The sequence below is a fragment of the Budorcas taxicolor genome, chromosome 2 (genome assembly GCF_023091745.1).
Source record: "Budorcas taxicolor isolate Tak-1 chromosome 2, Takin1.1, whole genome shotgun sequence".
In the NCBI taxonomy this organism is placed as follows: Eukaryota; Metazoa; Chordata; class Mammalia; order Artiodactyla; family Bovidae; genus Budorcas; species Budorcas taxicolor.
Window position 1 is genome coordinate 177,550,189 of NC_068911.1, and position 23,974 is coordinate 177,574,162.

Sequence of the window (23,974 nt, forward strand, 5' to 3'; positions counted from 1 at the left end):
CCTGTCCCTGAGTTCTGGGTTGGTTTCCGGGCCCTCTTTTTATGAGTGAACTTAACTTTCAAAGGTTTTTGAGCAGGAGAGTGATGTGATCAGACCTGGGGTCATGAGTGTAGGCTCACTCACTTCTATGTTCACCTCCTAAGTCAGCTCACATAGGTGTTTTATGCATTTAAGTACCTCAAAATATCATTTATTAGCTGACAGTTCTCATCACTTATCACTGACTCCAAACTTTCATATCTGATTACTTAACATCTCTATTTAAACCTCTGAAAGGCAACTCAAACATAACTTACCCCAAACTGATTCTTACTAGCCAACCCCTCAAAAAAGAAGAAGAGAAAACCAAAATACCCAGACTTCTGCTCCACGCCAACCCCCGCTAACCTTCCACAGATCAGTAAATGGCAAATCCTTCTGGTGCTGATCAAGCTGAAAAATCTTAGCATCATCCTGACTCCTTTCTTCTCACGCCCAGAGTTGCATCTCTCTGCTGTGTGACCTAGGGTTTATCTCCCCAGGCCTCCGTTATGAGAATTAAATGAGTTATTTGTAGAGGGCATAAGAGTGCCCATCACACAGGAAGTCCCATATAAGTGCTTTTGAAATAAATAACAAATGCCTTTCATACAGAAAGGGCTTTCCAACAGCCCTAGTCCCCCTACAGTCCATTCAGAACACAGCAGTCTCCCCATCCCTTGAAAGGCCAAGCCAGATCCTGTCTGTGCCCTGCACCTCTCTGACCTCACTCAGCTCCTGCCTCTCTCCCCGTGTTCAATCTGAGCCACCCATTTCCACCTCCTTGTGCCACAAACACAGCAGGGACTGTCCTCATTCGGACTTTGCCCTTGCTGTTCCTCTACCTCCCTCTGATCAAACGTTAGGCCTTCCAGAAATCCAAAAAAGAAGGGATATATGTATACGTATAGCTGATTCACTTTGCTGTACAGTACAAACTAATACAACGTTGTAAAGCAACTATGGTTAGTTGCTCAGTCTTGTCTGACTCTTTGTGACCCCATGGACTGCAGCCCACCTCTGTCCATGGGATTCTCCAGGCAAGAATACTGGAGTGGGTAGCCATTCCCTTCTCCAGGGGATCTTCCTGACCCAGGGATTGAACCCAGGTCTCCTGCAATAAAAATTAGTTTTTTAAAAAGTTAGGCCTTCCTTGGCCCCACTTTTGCTAATCTGATGCTGGTTCCCTCACTCTGATTTTCCTCCACATCTCCATTTTTACTTAGTACCTAATTGTCTCCCCTCCCTTGTTTAAACTCTGCAACAGGAGAGGTCTTGTTCATTGCTCTATCCTTAAGAGCCTAGAGCGGGGCTTGGTACACAGTAGATGCTCAATAAATACCAAGAGAAAATTCCTACACGCCACGCCCTTGTCTGAATCCTCTTAATACAGGCCTGAATCATTCTTGGGGGACTTATCTGTGCCACTTTCAATGCCAGTGGCGGTTTTACTTGACTGTGAGCTATACCTGAGGACGGGGGGGGGGGTGTCATGGCCTGGCTGGTGCTGCCCATTCCTGTCATTTGTACAATGTTTTGTAGTTTACAATCCGCTCACCAGTGGCCTAATTTGCATCTTACAAAAGAGAGAAAGAGAGCAAGCTAGGGAAGACAGTTATTACTAGCGGGGCTAGCGTCCCAGGCCTCCTGACTTCTAGATCAAGCGTAAATACTTGTTGAGCGAAGGAAAAAGAACAGTTGAGTCCCTGTGCGGAATGAAGCAGCCCCCCTGGGCAAATGGGCGGGCGCTCCTCTTAACATGTGACGTTTCTCGTGCCGGATTTTCTCATTTCTGCCTGGGTGGTGCTGACAGCATCCTCGGGAGCAGGGGAAAGATCGTTATGTCCCGTTCACCCCTGCGATCTTCGGGGCCGCACCCCAGGCTCGGTGCGTGCTGCCTGCTCAGAGAGGAATGTGGCCCGAGGCCCCGTTTTCGCAGCGACTGGCTGCAGGTCCCACACGCAGCAAAAAGCGGCAGCGCGGGGGTTGCACTCGGGGATCGCTCGCCCCGCCGTGTCTCCCGGCCGGGCCTGCCCCGCCGGCCGCACCAGGTCCGGGCGCGCCGCAGGGGCGAGCGCGTGCAGCGGGTTGGGGGTGGCGGCTGACCGCTCCGGCTCCCAGCGCCTTCCGCATCCCCGCCCGCAGGCCCCGCCCCTCAACAGGACCAGCCCCTCGCACCCCCCGCCCCTCGCTTCCGGGTTCGGCGCCCCGCCCCTCCTCGCCGCGCTCCATACTTGGCGATCGCCGAGACCTTGCGCGCTCATTGGCCGAGAGCCGGCGGCGTGGGGGGCGGGCCCGGGCCGGGCCGGGGCGGGGAAGGAAGGAAGGCGGCGGCGGCGGCGGCTCGGCGCGGGGGGAGGGGGCGCTGACCCGGATGTTCACTCTCGGGCACCCGGGGAAGTGGAAGCGCCGGGCCCTGCAGCGGGGGGGAGAGCCACAGACGCCGGGACCGGGAGCGCCGCCGCCGCCGCCGCCGCCGCCATGGTAAAGGCCCGATGGCCCCCGGCCCGGGGCCCCGCCGGGGCTCGGACCCTTCCCGCCGCCGGGCCCGGCCCGCTGAGGGTGGGCTCCCCGGGTGGGGGAGGGGCGCGCCCGGAGCCCGGGGGGACCCCCTCCCGCCCGGCTGGGGGCGACCCCGGCCCCCACCCCTGCTTCCAGCTGGACTCATGTCCGAGTCCAGGCTGCGCTCTCCCGCAGCCCGGGCCAGATCTGGACCCGTGGTCCCGGCCGGGCACCCCCTTCGGACACCCAGGCGTGGTCCCCTTCCCCCCGGCCCGGCCCGGCCTAGGCCCCCATCCCCTGTCCCTCCGGCCCCGGTTGGGCTGTCGCTTCTTCCTCCTCCGGCCCAGGCTAGGCCTCTGTCCCCCCGTCCTCCCTTCTCCCTGGCCTCTGTCCGGACCCCCAGTTTCCCCCTTCTCCGTGGCCTCTGCCCCCTTCTCAATGGCCCCAGTTCCCCCGCCCCCCCCCTCCTCCATGGCCTCAGTCCGGACCCCCATTCGCCCCTTCTCCATGACTCCAGCCCACATTTGCTTCCCTCCGCTCCGCGGCCTCAGCCTGGCTCGTCTCCTTCCTCCGCGGTCTCAAGTCTGGACCGCACTCCTGCGCTCCGGGCCCTCGCCCGGACGTCACCCCCTGCGCGCCCGCCGTCTCCCTTCCCTGGACTTCTCACCGTTCGGCCTGCGTCAGCTCCACTCTGTCCTGGGCTTGGGCCCGCCCCCCGCCCGGGGGCCCCGACCCAGGTGGTCCCCTCACCTCCTCCCGGGGCGCGCCCTCCTTGCCGCCCGTGGGAAACGAGGGGCGCCCCCCGGCCCGGGTGGGGACGCGATCCCGGGGTTGCGCGGTGCTGCTCCTGGCAGCGAGCGGGCGAGGGCAGGGCGGGCATCAGTGTGCCCGGAAGGCAGCGCGGCGCGCCGCGGGCCCTCCCCCACGACCGCCGCCTGGGCGCCGGGGGGCGCGGGACTAGCGGAGCGCTCTGCCGGGGTCCCCAGGGCGCCCGGGGTGTGCGCGCGAGCCGAGGGGTGAGGGCGGGGGAGCCGCGGGCCGGGGATGAGCGCACAATCGCCCTTGTGAGGCTGCCTCTTTTGGGGGCCCCCCCGGGCTCCGAGGCCAGCAGACGGCCCGGACACGATGCACCCCTGCAGACGCAGCCTCCCTTTCCCCCTCAACTGTCAACTCGTGAAGGTTGGAACTGCAGATTATGGAGGTGCCTCGGACCAGGTGAGCCGCCGCTGGCTCCGCTCTGCTGTTTGTTTTGGTAATGAAGGCAGCTGCTCGGCGCTCTGACTGGCCTGAGATTTCACCTAGGCCCCCCGTCGGCCAGCCCTCCACTTTTGGAACCTTCTTGGCGGGCAGGCCCAGCACCCAGGTTGGAAGGGCCAGAGGGCTTCTGCCTCAAGTGGCCAAGGAGCCTTGGGCGAGTGGACTGAGTGTTCAGGCCGGGGGCAGGCAGATGTTTGCATGTGGACTTTGGGCCCCAAAGGGTTTTGAGGCTCTCGGTTCCTTGTTTAAGGAAGAGATGTTGCTGCTGAACTAGGGTGACTAATTCAGAGCAGCTCGGGTTTTTTCTTAACGCCTTCCTGTATGGTGATGATGAAAAACGTGGCCCTTGTGATTGGCCTTCTCCGATAGCATCAGTGGAGAACTGACTGCAGGGGAGGTGGCCCAACCCCACCCAGGCTTGGGTGGGGAAGGACTACTCCAGGACAGTTTTGGGTGAGGACTCGGAGGGAGCTTTAGTACATTTGCTGTTAGGGCAGAGGCGGGGAGGAGGGTTGGCGTGGCCAGTGGACCTGCTCACCGCAGCATCTCTGGCTTTGTGGGGGTTGGGTGCAGTGGGGAGCATCTTGCCTTGGCCTGAGCCCCAGAGGTGATGGAAGGATGCCTGTAATGACCCAGAAGGGATTGGATGATACTTGAGGCTTCTGAGCATCCTGTATTTGGGTCTTACTTAGATAATCTGAAAGGATCATGGGAGGAGTGGTGGGAAAAGGCCTTTTCTGGAAGGGTGGGTGGGGCTGCTAGGGGCCTTGTGAGGCAGTTGCTGTCCCCATTTGACAGGTGAAGAAGCTGAGGTCCAGACGGTGGGATAACTTACTAAAGATGCTGTCTAGTTGACAGAAGGCTCTAACTGCATCCTCCCCATTGTCCCAGGTTGTCTGTGTGCTGAGGATGTGAAGGACACTGTTCAGAAACAGTGAGGATGGTCACTCAGAGATGGGGAGGGGGGAGCCGCACTTGCTGGCTACTGACGTGGTCCTGGTTGTTTGCACAGGGATATCACTTCATAGTGAAACAGTGATGTGGTGACGCAGGCTTACTTAACGGGAACTCTCAGGGCAGGGAGTTTTGTCTTTTGTTTTGCCTGTCTATCCCTGGGGCCTAGAACGGTACCTGGCACTGAAGGAAGCAGCTTGGAGTGTTCCCCTTGGGGGCGTGTCTTGAACTTGGCTGTTTGGATTTCATACTCATGGTCTTAATAACTTGTTCTTAGTATCCCCCTAGGCTTGTAAGTAATTTCTGACTGCTTATTGTTCAGTTTCTTCCCTGCTTGAATATTCTGACTAATAAACCAACACAGACCAGTTGGGACAGGGCAGAAATGGTGGTGCAGGGTTGCATACTCTGTTTTTTACTTTCAGTAGGTTTGATGGCAGAGAAACCAGCTAGTTCTCAGTTATCTAACTTAGAAGGGAACAGCAGTTTGAGAATCTGAACTACTCTGGACTTTGGAGAAAATGCCATGATTTTTGTTGGCATCAGTTATAAATGCGCAGGCAAATAGAATTTCTTTGCATTCTCTTAGCAGGCAGTGACCTCACTCTTGTAAGTGCTTTATAGTTTCAGAGCACTTTCCCTTGCGCAGCTCTAACTTCTAATGTAGGAGCCATTGTTGATTTAGAGTGACGATTTTGGTGCTGGGTGGCGGGGCTGCAGCATGCGGGGATGCACCGGGCCCCCCTGGAGTTGCCCCTCCAGCTCCCACATGGTTTGGCCTGACAGGAGAGGAGAGGAGAAGCCTGTTGTACTGTGACAAGGGGAAACAATACTGTTGGTGTCTTGGTTGGTCTTCTCCTGTAGGTGAGATACACAGCTCAGACTCCACACGTATGTACAGCCTTGTTCATTTCAACCCAGCTGGATGTTCTTTGGTGGAATCCTTCAAAAAAGTGGCCCACGATGGATCAGTTGGTTTGAGGTTAAGGAGATGCTAAATCATCTGATTGAAAGCAGATATTCCTGTTTATAACCCGGAAGTCCTATTCTTTTATGTTCCTTGGGGGAGGGGAGGGGACAGATGACTGACCGCACAGGGAAATGGTGGCTGGGCAGGTCCTTTGAACATTGAGACTCTTGCTTCTTAGACAGGGAAATGCATGCCATCAAGCAGAGAGTGGGGTGTGAGGGGGTGCTGGAAGCTAATGGGTGAGATTAATACATCGCACACAGCGTATATGTGAGGACTTTCTCTGTGCTGCTCTGTGTGCTGGGGACCAGACAGACAGGGGTCCACGCCTTCGCAGCTTGCATTACTTGGCCGGAAGGCATGGCCCTCTTACCTGAAGTTTAAGGAAGCAGAGCCTTGTTTAATAACGCTGTGAACACACTGGCGTGAGATGGTGTGCGAGACTTAAGAGAAGGGTGGGGCTTGTGCCCGGCTTCAGCCCTGGCCTTGGGGTGTGCACCCGCCTCTGAGACGGCGCTGGCCCCACGGTCTGTCCCCTGCAGACCGGAAGCTCTCCCAGCGGGGACGGTAACCTCGTGCCATGGAAATCCAGCCCTTCTCTTCTGGGTAGCGACCACTGATTGAGGATCGGCCGTCATCCAGAAACCTGACTTAGGTCTTGCCTCATCCCCGGATGGACGCTGGAGAGGTTGAGTGACTGGTGTGAGTGGTGGGTCCACCCATCCCCTGTGCTGAACATTCACTGGGTTCCTAAGAAATGGCGAGCAGCAGGGACCCCAGTGCAGACTCTGGCCCCATTTCTCCTTGTGGAGGATTCTGCCAGTGAAAGGGGCATGGACGTCCAAAGTGTGCAGCGTCACCCACAAGCACACTTGGGTCAGACCAGAGAGGGACTTGGCTGGTGGCCCAGGGGCGTAGACTCCACACTCCCAATGCAGGGGGCCTGGGTTCCATCCCTGGTCAGGTAGATGGCACGAGCGGCAGCTGAGAGATCGTGAAGTGAAAGTCACTCAGTTGTATCAGACTCTTTGCATCCATGGAATTCTCCAGGCCAGAATACTGGAGTAGGTAGCCTTTTTCCTTCTCTAGGGGATTTTCCCAACCCAGGGATCGAACTCAGGTCTCCTGCATTGCAGGTGGGTTCTTTTCCAGCTGAGCCACAACGCCGCAACTAAAGATCCTGCACACTGCAACGAAGATTCAAGATCCCAAGAGCTGCAACTAAGATACCGGTGCAGCCAAATTAAAAAAAAAAAAAAAAAGATCAGTAAGAGCCATACCGTTTCTGAATCTAGGCTTTTAGAGATCTGAATCTAGGCTTTTAGAGATCAGGTCTCTGGGGTGAGGAGGTGGAGGCTTGCCCGCTGCAGGAGCTCTGGCCCTCTTGCAGCACCCCCACCAGGAAGGTCCATCCAGCCTTAGGAGGGAGGCAGCATCGCATGCAAGAAGTTAAGACTTAGGAGCCAGACAGCCATTGGGATAACAGTACCTCCTCGTAAGGCTTCTATGAGGATTAAATGAGTTAATACTGTTCAGGTGCTTTCCGGCACATAATTAATATGCATCGTGGCTATCGCTGTCACCATTTAACAGATGGGCGTCAGAGGGGTGAGCGGTTCGTCTGTCCATAGCTACTAAGTGGAGGAACCAAGTTTTCTGGTTTCCGAGGTAGACCCCTTTCCTCCACTCCTTCCAGCCTGGTGAAGGCAGATATGAAGTTTGTTTGGCTTTGGGCTGTGTCTTGAACAAAGCACGTTGCTGGCAGGGCCTGAGGCTCTGCTCCACCACAGAGGACCAGGCGCTGTGTGCTCCGGATACTGCATGTTACCATGACCTGATGCTGTGTCTCGGGCTCTAGGTACCTGGTCTGTGCCCGGTGGAGCCCCCTGTGAACGGAGTCCGTGCCTTGTGCCACACCTGTGAGCCTGTGAGCTCCTCGAGGGCAGACGCATTGTCTGTCTGGGTCCCACCAAGAACCCACACCTCGCATGGGCCTCCTGGCACTTGGTGAGCGCCTCACAGACGTAGAATGAACTAGTGGTGGGCACTGAGAGGGGCCTGCTCCCCGGGACGTGGGCTCTGGGGTTCGGCACATGGGTGAGGAGTCCTGTTTCTGCAACTCAGTATGTGACCGAAGCGAGGATCCTACTCTCCCTCAGGCAGAGCGAGGGTGGCGTTTTATAGGGATCCGGGGAGAAAGAGGTGGACATGGTGATGTGCTTAACCCAGTGCTTGGCGCACAGCGCATGGTCGCCATGCTTGCCGTTTGCCTTGTCCTGTTTCCTCCACGGTAAGGACATGAATTGGCCTGACCCCCACGCTCGGGTCCAGTAGGGGAGGCCGGGTGGATCCAGAAAGCTAAGTGCAGCCGGAAGTAGTAAGAGGAGAGGCTCAGCGGGTCACGCGTCTGCCCATCCCCGAGGGCTTGCCTCTCAATCCACTGCCTGCTCCCCAGGAAGCTTTGGTGGGGATGGGGTGGGGTGAGGCCCTGAGAGACCATGACCAGGTGGAGAAGAAGGGATGGGGTGCAGGGGCCTGGGACAAGAGCTGAGGTCAGGGTGACGGTCACCTGGCGAATTTGGGGACCAACTGCAGAGTGCACGCCAGGGTAGGGGAGCTTCGGTCTCGGGAGGGAGTTGTGGAGTGCCTGAGTTGCTAAGCTAAGGAGTTTGCATTTGATCTGGGACAGCATGGAGCCAAGTTAGATTTTTGACAGGGCAGGTGGAAATTGGAGGAGGCTGGCAGAGTCGTGGTATTTTAGGAAGAGGCATCTGGCGGTGGTGTGCAGCTGGGAGGGAGGCATTTACAAGCATCACCCTGCGAGGTTTTCAGGGTCCTGGCCCGCCGAGTGGCTGCGGGGAGGGAAAAGGACGGGGTGGGTGAGAAAGATGAAGATAGGAAAGCTGTGCGCCGTCGTGATTGATCGTGTCTGGGCTGCGGGAAACCTGTCCTGGAGCTGCCCTGTTCAAGCATTTGGACAGGATGCTTTATCACTGACCCAACAGCTATTTCTGAGCAGTTTAAATCCTAGATAGTGGTGTCTGCAAAACCTTGATATCCTCCTCATGCCTGGACTGGGGTTTCGGTCTGGTTAGCCCAGGGACCCAGCCGCCTAGCCCTCTCTGCCTCTGCGGTGGCACCGATTCCCACTCAGCCTGTGCAACCCTCACGTCCCCTGCATCACCTTGCCCATCAGCCCCCAGGACCGGAGCTCTGGGTACCAGGCGCCTCTGTCCCTTGTAATTTTTTCCATCAGGTCATTCATCCCCTGGCTGCTCACCCAATAGTCAGACCTACTAGAAGGTGGCTCTTAAGCAGAGGAGGCAGATGAAAACAGGCTGGTCTGAGATTGTGCCCGACTGGGCCATCACCTGGTCCCCCCACCACGCCCCCCTCCACCCCTGATTTCAGGCAGCTCTGAACACCTCTGAGAGGAACCTTCCTCTGCAGCTGTTTCTTCCAAGGCCACAGCAGCCCTGGCTGTTACATCCACCTGCCCCGTGGCAGTTATTGTGAGGATCGAGTGAGTTTGCACGTGGAAAGGGTAGAAGGTGCCCGGTACTCTGTCGGTACAGCGGGACTGATTATTTTACTAACATAGATGGTTGAGAGGTGGTGTTTCACTTAACTTCCAGGCCGCCTGGGAGCAAAGTGCTAGTGGCTCTGGTTCTGCTGAGACCCCAGGGAGGCAGAGGCCCTCGCCGTCGCCTGGCGATCGGAGGGGCTTCCAGCCCCGTGCTTTCTCCCCGCGAAGCTCTTATTGCACTGCAGATCGCGAGCGTGCGTGTCCACTGGCTCGGCCTGACCGTTTCCACCCACTGCTTAAACCGCTCCACAAAGCTTCCTCTTCTAGCACGGAACTTGCAGGACCCTTCTGAGTTAGGATCTGCTCGGAAATCATTGTTAGTTTAGCATCACCTGGACTTACCGTCTCAGAGGTTTCCGTCAGATTTGGGTGGAGGACTCACTATAGGTACTAAGTGAAGTATCTTCAGTGTAAAAAGTGAGGGTCCTGTCAAGATTCTTTTGCTCGCGTCCTTTCTGCCGGGGTCCGTGACAAGCAGCATCCCCTTGGAGGTACCAGGGGCTCTCTCCCCCTTGTCAGTGGCGGCGAGAGAGGCAGACAGGTCGGGTGTGGCCTGCTCACAGGGCCCGCTGCCGCTTGAGGCGTCTCCATGAGTCTTCGGCCCTGAAGAGTTACATTTGATTCCGCGTGGACAGGCTTCCTGCGGGCAGTCCTGGGCCCAGAAGCTGGGAGGACAAGCTTTTTACTCGCCGCATGCTCCTGCGGAGAAGTCTGATCTAAGACCCCGTGGCCCCCGAAGGAGCTCCTTTGGGTTTGTCTCGGTCTGACCCGAGGCTTCATTTACTTTATCAGCCCCTCGCATCTCCGCTGAGCACAGCTTGGTCAGCGCGCGGTTCCTGGAGCTGGATGCGATCGCAGCAGCGGCCGGGCTGGCCTGCTTCAGGTGCTTGGCTCTGTGAGAGTTTCTTTTCTTTTTGCCACATCACACGGCAAAGGTGGAATCTAGTTTCCTGACCAGGGCTGGAACCTGCGCCCCTGCACTGGAAGGCAGTCTTAACCCCTGGACCACCAGGGAAGTCTCACTCAGATTTTCTGACGTGCGCCGTCTTTGCTTCCTTCTGTTCCTCCTCCAGACAACTCCTGTCTCCAGATCTCTTGCAGCCGTAGGGAGTGTGGAGCCCCGATAGTCCTGGGTTTTGAGGCCTCTGACTTGGTCTCGAGGAGCAGGGAACGGAGGTGCAGCGTCCCTCCCACACGCTATCAGGTCTCCCTCCCGGACTCAGTCACAGAGCCGCCTCCCTTCTGCCCTGGCCTCTTCTGGGTGCAGTCACTCTCTCTGACTCTCTCAGCCCCAGCCCTGTGAGGTCTGTTTCCTCTTCCTGCAGATAAAGCTCAGAAAGCTGTAGTAACTTGCCTAAGGGGCCCGGCTAGTCGGTGCCAAAGCCGGCATTCGGATCCAGCCCACCCCACTCCTGTCGGGTGGGTCCTGTGGTCCGGCCTGTCTCATGCGTGGATCCACCGGGATGTTTATTTTATAGATGAGGAACCCAGGGCCACAGGGCTCACCTGCAGGTCCCGCCACGGTGGCTTGAAGAAGTCTGAGTTTAGGTTAGAAGTTCAGAGGGTTGGGACTTCCCTGGTGGCTAACAGTCTGCCTTGCAATGCGGGGGATTTGGATTCAAGCCCTGGCGGGGGGTTGAGGGGGGCGGTGGCAAGATCCCACATGCTACTGAGCTTGAGCACCGCAATTCCAGAGTCTGTGCACTGCAGCGGAAGATCGCACGGGACGCGACTTGAATCCGAGTGCTGCAGCTCAGACCTGACATAGCCGAATAAGTAAATACTAAAAAAAAAAACTTTTTCGGAGGGCTCTTTGGTTCAGGGTGTTGAAAATGAAAGCAGCTGGAACCTCCTGAGCCGTGGTCTGTTTTCAGAAAGATGCCTGCTGAGCCTTCAGGTGGTAGGTGCGTCTCATCTGCCCTCCTTAGGGGGCACCTGGGCATTCCGGGCAGCACTTGTTGTCCATCGTGCTGTAGGTGTGCACGTCCTGGTCTCTGTGGGGACCCTGGGCTCTTCCCTGTGAGGCCCATCCCAGCCTGGGCACCACAGACCGGGTCAGGGTGCCTGGGAACCTGCGGGGAAAGACCGTACTGACTGTTCTAGTAGTTGCATGACCTTGAGCAGGGCGAGCTGGTTACCCTCCCGATGCCTGATACCTTCTGTTTCTTGTCCTTGAGAGAGAAGACAAGTCCCAGTTCCCCACTCAGCTCAGAGCGGTGTGTGGTCGCCACGGTCCGCTCTCTCTGGGCCGTGGGCCATGTGTTCACGTTGAACGGGTGAATGTCGAGTAGGTCCTGAGTGGACGTAAGTGCCCTCTCCCCGTTGCCTTGACGCATGTGCCTGCATGCTCAGTCACGTCTCACTATGCAGCCTGTGGACTGTAGCCTGCCAGGCTGCTCTCTGCATGGGACTCTCCAGGCAGGAGCACTGGGCGGTGGGGGGAGCCTCCCCCAGGGGATCTTCCCCACCCAGGAATCAGACCCATATCTTCTGTGTCTCCTGCATTGCAGCAGGTTCTTTACCCTCTGAGCCACCGGGGAAGCCTGTTTGAACTACATGTGTGCTCAAGTCACTCAGTTGTGTCAGACTCTTTGCTTTCCTGTGAGCTGTGGCCCCTCTGCCCATGGGACTCTCCAGGCAGTCATACTGGAATGGATTGCCATTTCCTCCTCCAGGGGATCTTCCCGACCCAGGGATCGAACCTGTGTCTCTTGCATCTCCTGCATTGGCAGGGAGGTTCTTTACCACTGTGCCACCTGGGAACTTGCCATTTTCCTAGGCCAGAAATGGCCAAATACCCGCATTTCACGTGGTTCAGCCTATAACAGACCAAACAAGAGCGCAGGGCACTTCCAGAGTGAGGCTTTCTAGCTCCGGTCCAGATCTGCTATGGGACCTAAGCCCTTGGCCACACCTGGCTTCTCAGGACAGCAGTGTTGGGCTCCTAGTCGGTCAGTGTCACTCCAGGTGGGCCTGACGGGAATGGAAGGAGCCGAGCAGGGTCTGCCTGTGGGGTTGGGTCTCCTGGTGCCGAAGACTGGAGGGGCCAGTGGTGGGGGATCGGGGCTGTGAGGGACAGGGGGCCCTGATGCTGCCAGCATTCACTGTATCTCTGCACGTGGGGGCACCGAGCACTTGGCTCAGGGTCACACAGCTGACCGTCCTTGGAGTTGGAGGTCAGATTCCAGAGTCCAGGTCATCAAGGGGCAAGTTCTGGAGCTGGACCGCCAAGGTCCCGGTGCGAACCTGTAGCCTTGGGCAGCTTTCTTCGCGCTCTGCCTCAGTTTCTTTGTCTCACAGTGAAATGGTGGGATATTTCTGATGGGTTTTATGAAGATTACATGAGTTAATGCATGTAAAGCCAGACACAGGATGACATTGACTACTATTATTAATAATACCGCGTTATTATCAGTGACATGGATTTTTGGCGTGCTGTTAGAGCCTAAAGAGAATTGCGATGTGGAAACTCCCTCTGCTTTGTGTTGGAAGGAGTTTGGACTCTGTTTTTGTTAGTCTCCCAGAGAAGGCGTTTCTTCTCCCAGAGCTCACTGGAAACGCACCCTTGTTAGCACAGGCCTCACAGGCATGCACCTGCCTCTCCAGGAGCAGGTTGCTGGAAATGGTCCTTTTGTTCCAGGTTATAATATAAGTCACTCCTCTGGAAAATGGCTTAATTTTTTTTTTTTTTCTTTCTCGGCATGAGTGGCCAACTCTGGGGCGCCAGTTACATACAGCACCCAGCGCCTGTGAGGGGAGCAGGGCAGGGTGCTAATCAGTGGGCCTCGTCCCCCCCACACCCCCCTGGATGTTCTGATCTATTTTCTCCTTTTCTGAAGGTGGCAGGTTTTCACAGGGGCTCTCAGCTGCCACTAAGCAATGTTGCATTTGTGAACTTGTGCAGGCCTGCCAGACTTCACTGCCTCAGGGATTTCATGTTTGATTTTTAAGGACGTGATTTTAACGTGTGTGGGGTGTTGGGGTTTAGGAGTATAAGAAGGAGGGACAGTAACAGAAAATGGAGGGAAAAATGATCATTGGAAGGCAGCCTGGTGTAGTATAGTGGAAGGGAGACGCCTGAATCTTGGCTTCTCGGGGACGGTGTGAGCTTGAACTATCTACTTACTCTCTGAGCCTTAACTTTTCCTCATCGGTGAAATGGGCATAATCTCCTCTCCTCAGAGGAATAAATAAGAATAATACATGTCAGTGCTGTAGCTCAAGCTTCATATGAAGACCCCTGTTATCTATAGGAATCTCATCTTTTGTCTTGCAACCAAGCACCGGTCCACTGGGAAGATAATTGGATGGCTCTAGAAATCCCTGTACTAAGGAATACCCTAAATCTAAGCTGGTGCCCTGATGACCCCGAGCCGAGTCCTGACCTCCAGCGTCCCCAGGGCTGGCTCTCCGGCTGGGCCGCCCTCCGAACGCTGGCTTAGAGGGTTTATCGCGCGCAGGGGCCTGCATGATGTCAGCCTCTCTGTGCTGAGCGTCGTGGGCACCGTCTCCTGTCACGTTTCCCCGGGCCCTGGTCCTGCCCCTGCTGTGCAGTTGTGAAGGTGGAGGCCTCAGCGGTTAGTGAGCTTTGTACAGGATCACACAGCTAGTCGGGGCAGGGGTGGCCTTTAAACTCCGTCCTTCTGATGACAGAATCCTGCCCACAGTACGTACTGGAGGCTGGCCCAAGGGTGCCTTTTCACGTACAGGTTTTCTCTTCGGAAGATCTACCAAGCGTTCTTCAGCAGTTTTTGAGCCTTCCGCAGCTCGAAGCAGACCGTTAGCCAGCGGCCCGCAGTTTGGCCCACCCGTGCCATCGGCCCTGGAGCCGTGGGTGAGCATGCAGCTGCTGCAGTCCTTCGTTTGCAGGGAGCCTCACGTCCTGCTGGGAACTGCCGACCCGTGGCGGGTGTGGCCTCCCTTTTGAGGCCCCGGGCACCGCACCCTCTGTTCCTCCCTGCACCGTCTCCTCGCCCCTGGGCATGTCCAGGTGGACTCTGAAATAGCGCAGCTGTCGTGAGCAAGCGGGCATGGGGACTCAGAGCCACCCTGCCGCGGGGGCTGGAGTGAGAAACGGGCTGTAACGACTGCAGCGCTCCCGGAGAACCGGAGAACCGGCGGATGGCGGGGCGCGCCAGCCGCAAGGGGCAAGCCTGTACGTGGGTGCCGAGCGAGGCTGCCTTCCTCAGGGAGCTTCGAGCGCCGGGCTTGCTGTCAGCACCCGGCCATCCACAGCACGGGCAGGGTCTCCGTGACTTCTGGTCAGCTCGTCGGGCACTCGATGGTGTTGCTGGGAAATAGGTCCAATCTTCCCAATTCCTTATCCACCGTGATTTCTTCATTCCTTCCTTTAAATAACCTCCTCCCCGGGCGTTTATGTCGTGGCCCGCTAGAGCTCCCTTGTCCTCCAGCGTCCCATACAACTGGCTTTATAAGACTTGTGTGCTGATGGACTATTGGTTTCTTCCCCCCCACCACCTTTTTTTTTTTTTAAGAAGGAGATTGAGCTTTTATTTTTTTGAAATCAAAGTACAATTGTCAGACAACATCTATTAGTATCAAGTGTACAACATAATGATTGAGTATTTGCATATGGTGGACTGTGGTTTCTGAACTTGCTGAATTCTGACGGAGAGCACACAGCAGCTCCCTGGGACTTTACTCCGGGATCCTGCTTTTATTTCGATTTCATGGAATCTGCTTGGTGCACATTGATTGTTGAGGAAGCATTTCTTGAAAATAACAGACAAGAACTGGTTGCTGTGGTCCCCAAGGAAGGGCCCGCCCATTGGGCGACTAATTCCCAGGACGTGGACATGGAAATAGCATTGGACCTTTTCTGTGGCGAGCTCAGAGTGCTCTGTGAGGCTAGACTCCTACTCTCACATCCTTGTGAAGCATTGGATTAACTGCTGAAACTCTGTGAGGTGAATTCCATCACATGGCAGAATCTCTAAGGAAAGGAAAAAAAGACAAAACAAGATTTCTAAGCCTCAGGTGATGGGCTGTGTATTGGAACAAGTGCAGCCAGATTCCAGATCAGCTAAAGCGTTGAGCAGGCCCTCGGAGTGAGTAAGGAAAGGGTGGCAGGAACAGCTGTCACTTACGCACTTTACTTAGCGCTTGACATGCATTATCCTGTTAGTTCCCTGAATTTTCCTTAAGCATGAAGTCCTGTGAATTTAGGACTTTAGGTAAGTTCTGCTGCTGCTGCTAAGTTGCTTCAGTCATGCCTGACTCCTAGCTACCCCATGGACTGCAGCCCACCAGGCTCCGCCGTCCCTGGGATTCTCCAGGCAAGAATATTGGAGTGGGTTGCCATTTCCTTCTCCAATGCATGAAAGTGAAAAGTAAAAGTGAAGTCGCTCAGTCGTGTCTGACTCCTAGTGACCCCATGGACTGCAGCCTACCAGGCTTCTCTGTCCATGGGATTTTCCAGGCAAGAGTACTGGAGTGGGTTGCCGTTGCCTTCTTCATAGGTAAGTTATACGTTGTGTGAATTGAGAGATTCTTCAGATGGCTAATCAGCGTCAGAGTCCGGACTTGCACCCAGCTGCTCTGCAGTTAAAGCCTCTGCCCTTCATCTCTGCCGTGTTGTGGAGTTTCATCACTCACACAGCGCCGGCGGCTCGTCTGAATCCCATCTGGATCTCACCGTGAGTCCCCAGGCACTGGGACTAGGGTCCTCTGTCTGAACGCTCTGGAATTGACTCCACGCCCTGGAGCAGGCCATTGTCTTTTCTGCCACAGAAACTCAGGCCCGTTTGAAAACTCGTCTTTGAACGTGCTTGTCCAGTGACGCAGGGAAAGACCACACTTTTCAACGTGACCTTGTTGAGTTCCTGTTGTTTAGTCACTGAGTTGTGTTCAACTCTTTGCGACCCCACGGACTGTAGCCCACCTAGCTCCTCTGTCCGTGGGATTCTCCGGGCAGGAATACTGGAGTGGGTTGCCATGCCCTCCTCCAGGGGATCTTCCTGATCCAGAGATGGAATCCACGTCTCCCGCGTTGCAGGCGGACTCTTTACCACTGAGCCGCCTGGGGAGCCCCAGGAAGTCAGTACCCTGAGTTAAAGAAGAGATCTGCGGGCAGATCCAGCTTCAAACCCGGGGCCTTTTGAGAGCTCCTGTTGTGTTGCAGTGTACACAGGAGATGTGAGTTGCAGTGACGAAACGCTGGAGAAAATGAGTGCAGATTGAGAGATAGGAAGTAGATAGGTAGAAAGTACTGTAGATGGAAAGAAAGGAGGGTTGAAAGCGGCGGGGTGTCTGTTGGGTGGGAGTGATGTTTATCGCACACACACGAGTGTGTGTTGTGTGTATTTGTCTCCCCTCCTTTTGAGTCACTTAAGCTGACTCCTCAGGAGTGGGACCGCGGGGCTGAAGAGGACCTGCGTTTTCCTCTGCGCCCAGCCTTCCCGGCGCTTTGCTCTGGGAGCTGCTGTAGCTTCTGCCTCGCTGGCTGCCCGTTGGGGCCCTCTGATCTGACCAGTGGAGAGTGCTCTTTGCTTTCCTGCAGAGTAGCCCAATCTAGTGTTTGCCTTTAGATGGTTTTGCTGCCTCTCTCTCCATATAGAACTGTTGGGTTTTCTTTGAATTGCCTCATCTGTTCAACTTAAATTATTTAAGCGAAGGATTTCCCTGGTGGTCCAGTGGCTAAGACTCCGCGCTCCCAATGCAGGGGCCAGAGTTCGATCCCTGGTCAGGGAACTAGATCCCACACGCTGCAACTAAAGGTCCCAGGTGCCGCAGCTGAGAGTGGGCACAGCCAAATAAATGAGTATTTTTAAAGAAAGGAAAAAAAGGAGTTATTTAAGGGGAAGCTGTGTCGTTACCACAAGTGGAAGCCTAATATTAATTGCCCTGAGTAGAAAGTACACGTTAAACAAACCTGAGTGACTATGGATGTGGGAGGTGGCACGTCTGTGGACCAGCTGATGCTGGTGACCACCGGTGTCCGGCGCCTTCCTGTCTCTGGGCCTCCGAAGACCCCGGGGGAGGGAAGACCGTGGTGGGCGGGGGTGTGTGCCGGGGCCCTGAAGGAGGTGTTCGGCTGGGGGCCGTCGGGCAGGACCCCCAGGGGAGAGGTCTAGGAAAAGCAGCCTCTTTTGCCAGAAGGACGGGGGCGGGTACAGAGGACAGCGGGTGCCGGGATGCGGAAGTCATGTTCAGGGACCCAGACGGCAGCATTGCGTCCCCAGAGGCAGGAGGGTGGGCGAGCTCGGCGCAGAGGCGGGGCGCCTTGCAGGGAAGGCCTGCGCATGAGGGAGGTTCCGGGGGCACTCTTGCCCGGTCCCTTTCAACACCCTTTGTAGCCTGACTGGAAGGCAGCCCAGCAGGCGGCTAGCTTTCCTTGGGTGTCATTTGCTGCATGCTCACTCCCGCCCCCACAATCCCCCAACCCAGCCTCTGGGCGCTGTGTGCTGTGCCAGGCCCGGGGCACGGGGCTGAGAGACAGGCGGGCCCAGCCCAAGCTGCCTGTGGGCTGGCGGAGGAGAGGCCTGGCTGTCTGGATGGCCATGGGCACCAGCGGCAGGGGCCGGGGAGGCGTCCCCTCTGCTCGGTATCCCTTTGGAACCTGGCATCATTGTGAAAGCTTTTTGTCCTGTTTTCTCTTTCGTATGAAAGGAGCACGTTTGGGGCCCTCCTAGGTGGCCCTGTGCTGAGGACTTGGCACTTTCGTTGCTGTGGCCCCCTCAGTTCAATCCCTGGTCAGGGAACCAAGATCCCACAAGCTGGATGGCATGGCCAAATAAATAATGTGCTCATTACAGAAAAGCTGGAAAATACAGAAAAGGAGGGAATAAATTGCCCATAATCTTACCCTGCCAACAGCTGCTCTTCACCTTTTGGTAGGTCAGTTCAGCAGCTTTGTCTCTGTACAGTTTAAAGGTTTTCCTGTGATTGAGTTCATGTTGGTCTGTGTTATTTTGACACAGTGTTTGTTTATTTGATTTTTGGCCATGTCGGTTCTTAGTTGTCGCATGTGGAATCTTTGCTTGACACGGGGCTTGTCTCACGTTGGCCTCTCACGGGCTCCAGAGCGCCAGGGCTCAGCAGTTGTGGTGCACGAGCTTAGCTGTCCAGAGCCTGCGGGGCCTTAGTTCCCTGACCAGGGCTCGAACCCGTGTCCCCTGCATTGGCAGGCAGACTCTTAACCACTGGACTATCAGGAGTCCTCCTGTGTTAATTTTATATTATGCTTTTTTCCCTATAAGATTTTCTTGTTATGAACCCTTCAAGAACATTTTAAATGACTAATATTTCAACTGGTTAATACGGTCACTTGGTTAACCATTACCCTGCAGTTGGACTTCCTTGGTGGCTCAGCTGGTGAAGAATCTGCTTGCAGTGCGGAAGACCTGGGTTCCATCCCTGGGTTGGGAAGGTACCCTGGAGAAGGGAAAGGCACTCCAGTATCCTGGCCTGGAGAATTCCACGGACTGGATAGTTCATGGGGTCGCGAAGAGTCGGACAAGACCGAGCGGCTTTCACTCTAACAGTCGGGCACGCAGGGGTTTCTGAGTCTCCTCTGTGTGTTGCTCTGCACTGCGGGTCTTTGTCCAGCTCTGCTGTTTTCCTCCTCTGCTCTGGCTGCCCCAGGAGCTTGTGTCTGAAGGTGTGGACCAGCTCTCCTCGCCCGAGTGTGTGCAGTGTTTTTGTTGCTTTGGGCTTTCATTCTGCAAAGTCACCACCAATGCTAGGCAAATCCTGAACCGTCCTGGGATGCTCTGGTGAAATTTTTGTTGCCTGATCGTTACATAACCGGGGAAGACAAATATCGCATAGTATCACTTCTATGTGGACTCTTAAAAAAAAATCCGATTCCTAGAAACAGAGTAGAAAGTTGGTTGTCACAGGTCAGGAGTTGGGGAAAGTAGGGAGAGGTGGGTAAAAAGGATGTGAGTTTCAGCTCTGAGATGAGTTTCAGCTCTGAGATGAGCTAATGTGAAACATTAGAAAAAAAATTTCCCCCTGTTTTATGTGTGTTTCTGCTAAGGACACCTTACTTCATATATATTGATGACTTGTTATCATTGAAGCCAGGGCCGACAGCGTGTCCATCACGTGTTTTCTCTGTAAGCGCATCTCAGCCCTTCTATCCTTGGGACGCTGGAAAGCACTGCGCAGGGCCGTTTTTAAACAACAGAGTCCACAACGAGGTGGAAAGTGTGGCGCTAAAATGTTGTGAAAAGTGCTCTGTTTACAGCAGAGAGCTGCAACTAAAAGGGCAGAGGTCGCCTCGTTCACACTTGGCTGGGTCAGGCGCGTTGGGTGACCTGGATTCTTCTCCACCCTGCGTGTGTCTGGATGACCCCACCAGTGGCCCCAAGTATTGATTTGGGGGTTACGCCTACATTTTAGCGAGTGGGTGAATTTGCAGAATGGAACTTGAGTTAGAGATAAATCGACGATTCCTGCCAGTTACCCAGCAAGCCTGGGTTGTGGCCTGTGTTGTACCTGCCTGGTGAGGGAGATGTAGTTACAGTGAGGATGCTTACAAAATAAGACTTTAGTAGAGTTCTTCCGCATGTTTTGATTTTTTTTTTTTTGGTTGGTGGGTGGTGTGGAGCGAAGGATAATACCTATGAGTATTGGATACTTATTTTTCTGCTTAATCAGTGAGTCTCAACGTCTGAGAAGATGTGATGTGACTTTGCAAGTCACTGTTCCCTGTCTTAGAACCGGTGTTCTCTCGCCGCTCAGAGGAGGCCCGACCGCAGCGCGACGGCGAGGCCCTTCGTTGTGTCCTGCTTGTCGGTTTGCCTCTGTTGGGTCTTGGTTCCTGAACCAGGGATTGAACCCACGCCCCCTGCATTGGAAGGTGGGTTCTTAGCCACTGGATCACCACAGAAGTCCCTCCCTGGCGGTTTCAGACGAGAGTCCCACTCGTCAGACCCACGGGTGGGGGGGACGGATGGCGCTCGGGGCGCCGCTGCCCTGCAGTGTTTTGGCTGCACTGGTGACCCACGGGTGGTGGGGACGGATGGCACTCGGGGCGCCGCTGCCCTGCAGTGTTTAGGCCGCGCTGGTGACCCACGGGTGGTGGGGGACGGATGGCACTCCGGGGGCGCTGCTACCCTGCAGTGTTTTGGCTGCGCTGGTGACCCACGGGTGGTGGGGACGGATGGCACTCGGGGCGCCGCTGCCCTGCAGTGTTTCCGGCCGCGCTTGTGAGCCTCTGGTGCTGATGTGGAGACGTGTGATCCGAATTGTCCTTTAGACCAAGGCAGCCTGGTAATTAGGGCTTTCGAAGCAGAAGAGAAGGCGGGGAAAGGGCTCAGACACTGACAGCTGGCTCGGGTAGGGAGCAGAGGGCGGTCACCTTGACAATAGTCTCTTGAGCGGGGGGTCCATGGGGTGTAGGACCTTGACTCCCCCGACTGGGCTGACACTTGATGTTTGGACCTTAGCGTGTTTGGGGTGTAGTGTAGGCTGGGTCGGCTCGACGGGAGTGGGACATTGGACGGGAGGAGCGAGGCACTCTGTCCTCTGCTGCAGGGCCCTGGGCCTGGTGCAGGAGCTGGGTCACCTGTGGGGACCACGGCAGGACTCCGCACCTCTGCCTTCCTCCATTCTCCCTTCTTTATGTCTCATCCTTTCCTTTTATTCTTGCTTGCTCTAATCTGCCCCCGGAGTGAGCCAGGATGGCGGAGGACATGCTCCCCTACTTGACTGTCGTAATGTTTTTCTTTAAATTGTCTTGAGCCTAAAACCTCAATCAACTTGAAGCAGAAACATCTGTGAAATCACACTTTTGATGTGCTTAGTTATATTTTTCCTATGCGTATTAAAAATAGGTAAACCACTAAATTGCACTGGTCCACATCCCTTCTGACACACCTTTCTCAAACCCCGCTGACCTGCATACCATGCTCTGGAAGGTGCCGGAGTGGCAGAAAGAGCACTGCTCCGGGAGTCGAACCCTGGCTGCATCTTGGCCCCTGACGCTCTGTGTGATGTTGACCTGTTCCCCTCCTGCCTCCTGGCCTCATTTGCTTCCCACTGGACTCAAGAGCACCGGGCGCCTCCGGGCTCAGGAGCTGAAAGGATGCAGGTCTGCGGTGCTGCCATGGTTTCTAGCTCCTCTGACAGCAGCTCAGGACTCTGACCTGGACGTGTAATTGATTTGTTCAAAGAAGTAGAGACTTTTAAAACACGAGTTCGGGAACAGTTTGTCTTCAGACGGGCTTCCTATTTTCATTTGGGTTTCGGTGGTCACTGCTCGGTAACAGTGAGGAAGGAAGCAGCTTGTTCGAGGGCGCAGGGAGAGGGTTGTGACCCTTCCATCCTTCTGGCTCCACCTCCCTGATGTGGGACTCTAAGGCCCTCCTGGCAGGGCTCCCTCGCTGCAAAGGAGGCCAGATGCATTGAGCCGTGTGGTGTCTGAGGTGGGTTCCCTGCCCGCCCTCAGCCCATGTGGTGTAGACCTCAGTGTTGCCTCTGTCCTGGGAGCAGAGTGGTTCTTGGACAGCCGTGTAAAGCTCGGCTTCTGGAGCCGGACGGCCTGGGTTTCGGTTCTTGCTGCTCCGCTTTTGGCTGCACCACTCAGGGCTTCGTGTGACTCTCTGGGACCAGTTCCTCATCACCGGGTCTTTTGGAGAAATTTTGGTACCTAGCAGGCAGTGAGGGCTCCGTTCATGGTGTTGATTTACCCTAATGAGATGATGCTGTCCAATTGAGGAGTAGCAGCGGGGTTACAGGAAGTACCCGGGAAATGGTGGCTGTGGTTTTTCTAACCTGGGCAGGAGGCCTGGTTCCCGAGTGAGACGAGAGGGCTAGTGTTCCACTCACGACTCCTGTTGGATCAGACCTTTCCTCCTCCCCACCCCCACCTGCTTTAAGCCTTTCATGTCTAACCCTCCAACAGGAACCCAGTGTTGGACCGCAGTGGCCCAACTGAGCCTGCGTACAAAGCCCTCCTTTGCATTTGGCTGGAAAAGAATTGTAACTCAGTTTTGGAAAAGGCAATATAGTCATAACCTCCAGAAATAAAAATACGTGGCTAAAACATTGTGTGATAAAAAATCTCACTCCTGTTCTCCTCCAGCTTGCCCCTCCCTTCCTAAATCCTTGAGCCCTGGGTAACTACTGCTAATATTTCTAGGGTCTCTTTAAGGCGTTATTTACATACAGTAAAACTCACCAGTTTTAGTGTCCAGCTTAATGAGTTTTGTTAATAATCCCATAACCACTCCCACAGTCAAGTTACAGAACAGTTTCCCCACTCCAGAAAGTTCTCCCGAAAAGCGCACGCCCTCCCCCTTCCCTGGGCGACTGCCGATCTGCCTCGTCACTGTGGTTCCGCCTTTCCTGTAACTTCATAGAAATGGAGTCGTAGTACATAGGCTTGTGCTTGATCGATTTCATTGAGTGTGGTTTTTCTTTTTTGAAAAATTTCCGAGTTGCTGCATATATTGCTGTTTTGTTCCTTTTTAGAGCTGTATGGGATTCTGTAGTATCCCGAAATGAAAGTGAAGTCTCTCACTTGTGTCCGCGTCTTTGTGACCTCATGGACTGTAACCTACCAGGCTCCTCTCTGTGCATGGGATTTTCCAGACAAGAGTACTGAAGTGGGTTGCCATTTCCTTCTCCAGGGATCTTCCCCACCCAGGGATCAAACCAGGGTCTCCTGCACTGCAGGTGGCTGCTTTACCGTCTGAGCCACCAATGGGAACCCGTAGTAAGTACCCCATGGTTTGGGTAGTCAGTGTGCCCATTCACCAGTTGATGGACATTCGGTGGTGTTTCCAGGCTTGGGATGTTATGAATAGTTCTGTTATAAATCTAAAGTGGTGAGTTTTTGTGTAGCTCTGTTTTGTTTTTTTGTCCTTGTGTTTTTCAACATAACAGACAAATACGAATAAATTCTGTTCCTCCCCCACTTTTTACATAAAGGGTGAACTATTCTAGAGACACTTCTGGCAGCCTGTGCTTCTTGAATGGGCCTGAACACCACGTGGGAGGTCCTGTCCAGCCTCTGATTCGGCCCCCTGTCCGTGTCCTCGGGACTAAGGCTGCAGAGCTGTCTTCCTGGCTCCTGGACGGGGGTGGCAGCCTGGCCTGCTGGGAGCTTGGCGGGCGAGGCTGCAGAGAGGGTGACTGAGGTTCTGCTGGGCCTCGACGGGGTCACGTGAGTGCTTTGGCATCAGAATCGTGAAGGAAATTAGCTTGTGCACCAATCACATCCTGTTGCAAAACCACAGATGGTTAGCAGAGGTAATGCCTACCCTTTTTTTCTGCGTAAGTGAGGCTAATAGGGGCTGGCGGACCTGTTTTGAAGAAAGTTCTGTTTATTAATATGGAGGACAGTGGTGCAAATTATGTGTTTGCTCAGGACTCCTTTTACTAAAGACACGGTTTCACCTGTCCCTGGTCCCCACTGCTTTCCGGACTTCAGCATCCCTCCTTCCCCCAAGGATATGCTGTTGTGAATTTTCTGAGGGAGATTAGGCTCCGTGGAATGTGCAGATTTGCATAAAAAAAGAAGGCTGCTGAGGTCTTTCCCTGCTTGTCTTCTGGTAGTGTTAGCAGACAGTAGGATTTAAGAAACCAAATCCACTGTTTAAGAAAAGGTATATATTGTCAAGAAGGTCTTCTGCAGCTGTATTGACAACTAGAAGGGCATCACGGTGATGCTGGAAGTGCTCTTTGTCTGGGTGGTGGTGGTTGTTCAGATGCTAAGT

The 23,974-nt window shown here is 55.0% G+C and overlaps 1 protein-coding gene across 1 annotated transcript in view; it reads left to right on the forward strand.

Annotated features, from left to right (window-relative positions):
• Window positions 1-2,384: 2,384 nt before the first annotated feature.
• CAPZB (capping actin protein of muscle Z-line subunit beta) overlaps window positions 2,385-23,974 on the forward strand; it is a 138,891-nt gene continuing 117,301 nt past the window's right edge. Inside the window, exon 1 of the mRNA XM_052661088.1 lies at window positions 2,385-2,502. Within this exon, the coding sequence (XP_052517048.1) occupies window positions 2,500-2,502 (3 nt within the window). The 5' untranslated portion in view covers window positions 2,385-2,499. The remainder of the gene's footprint in view (window positions 2,503-23,974) is intronic.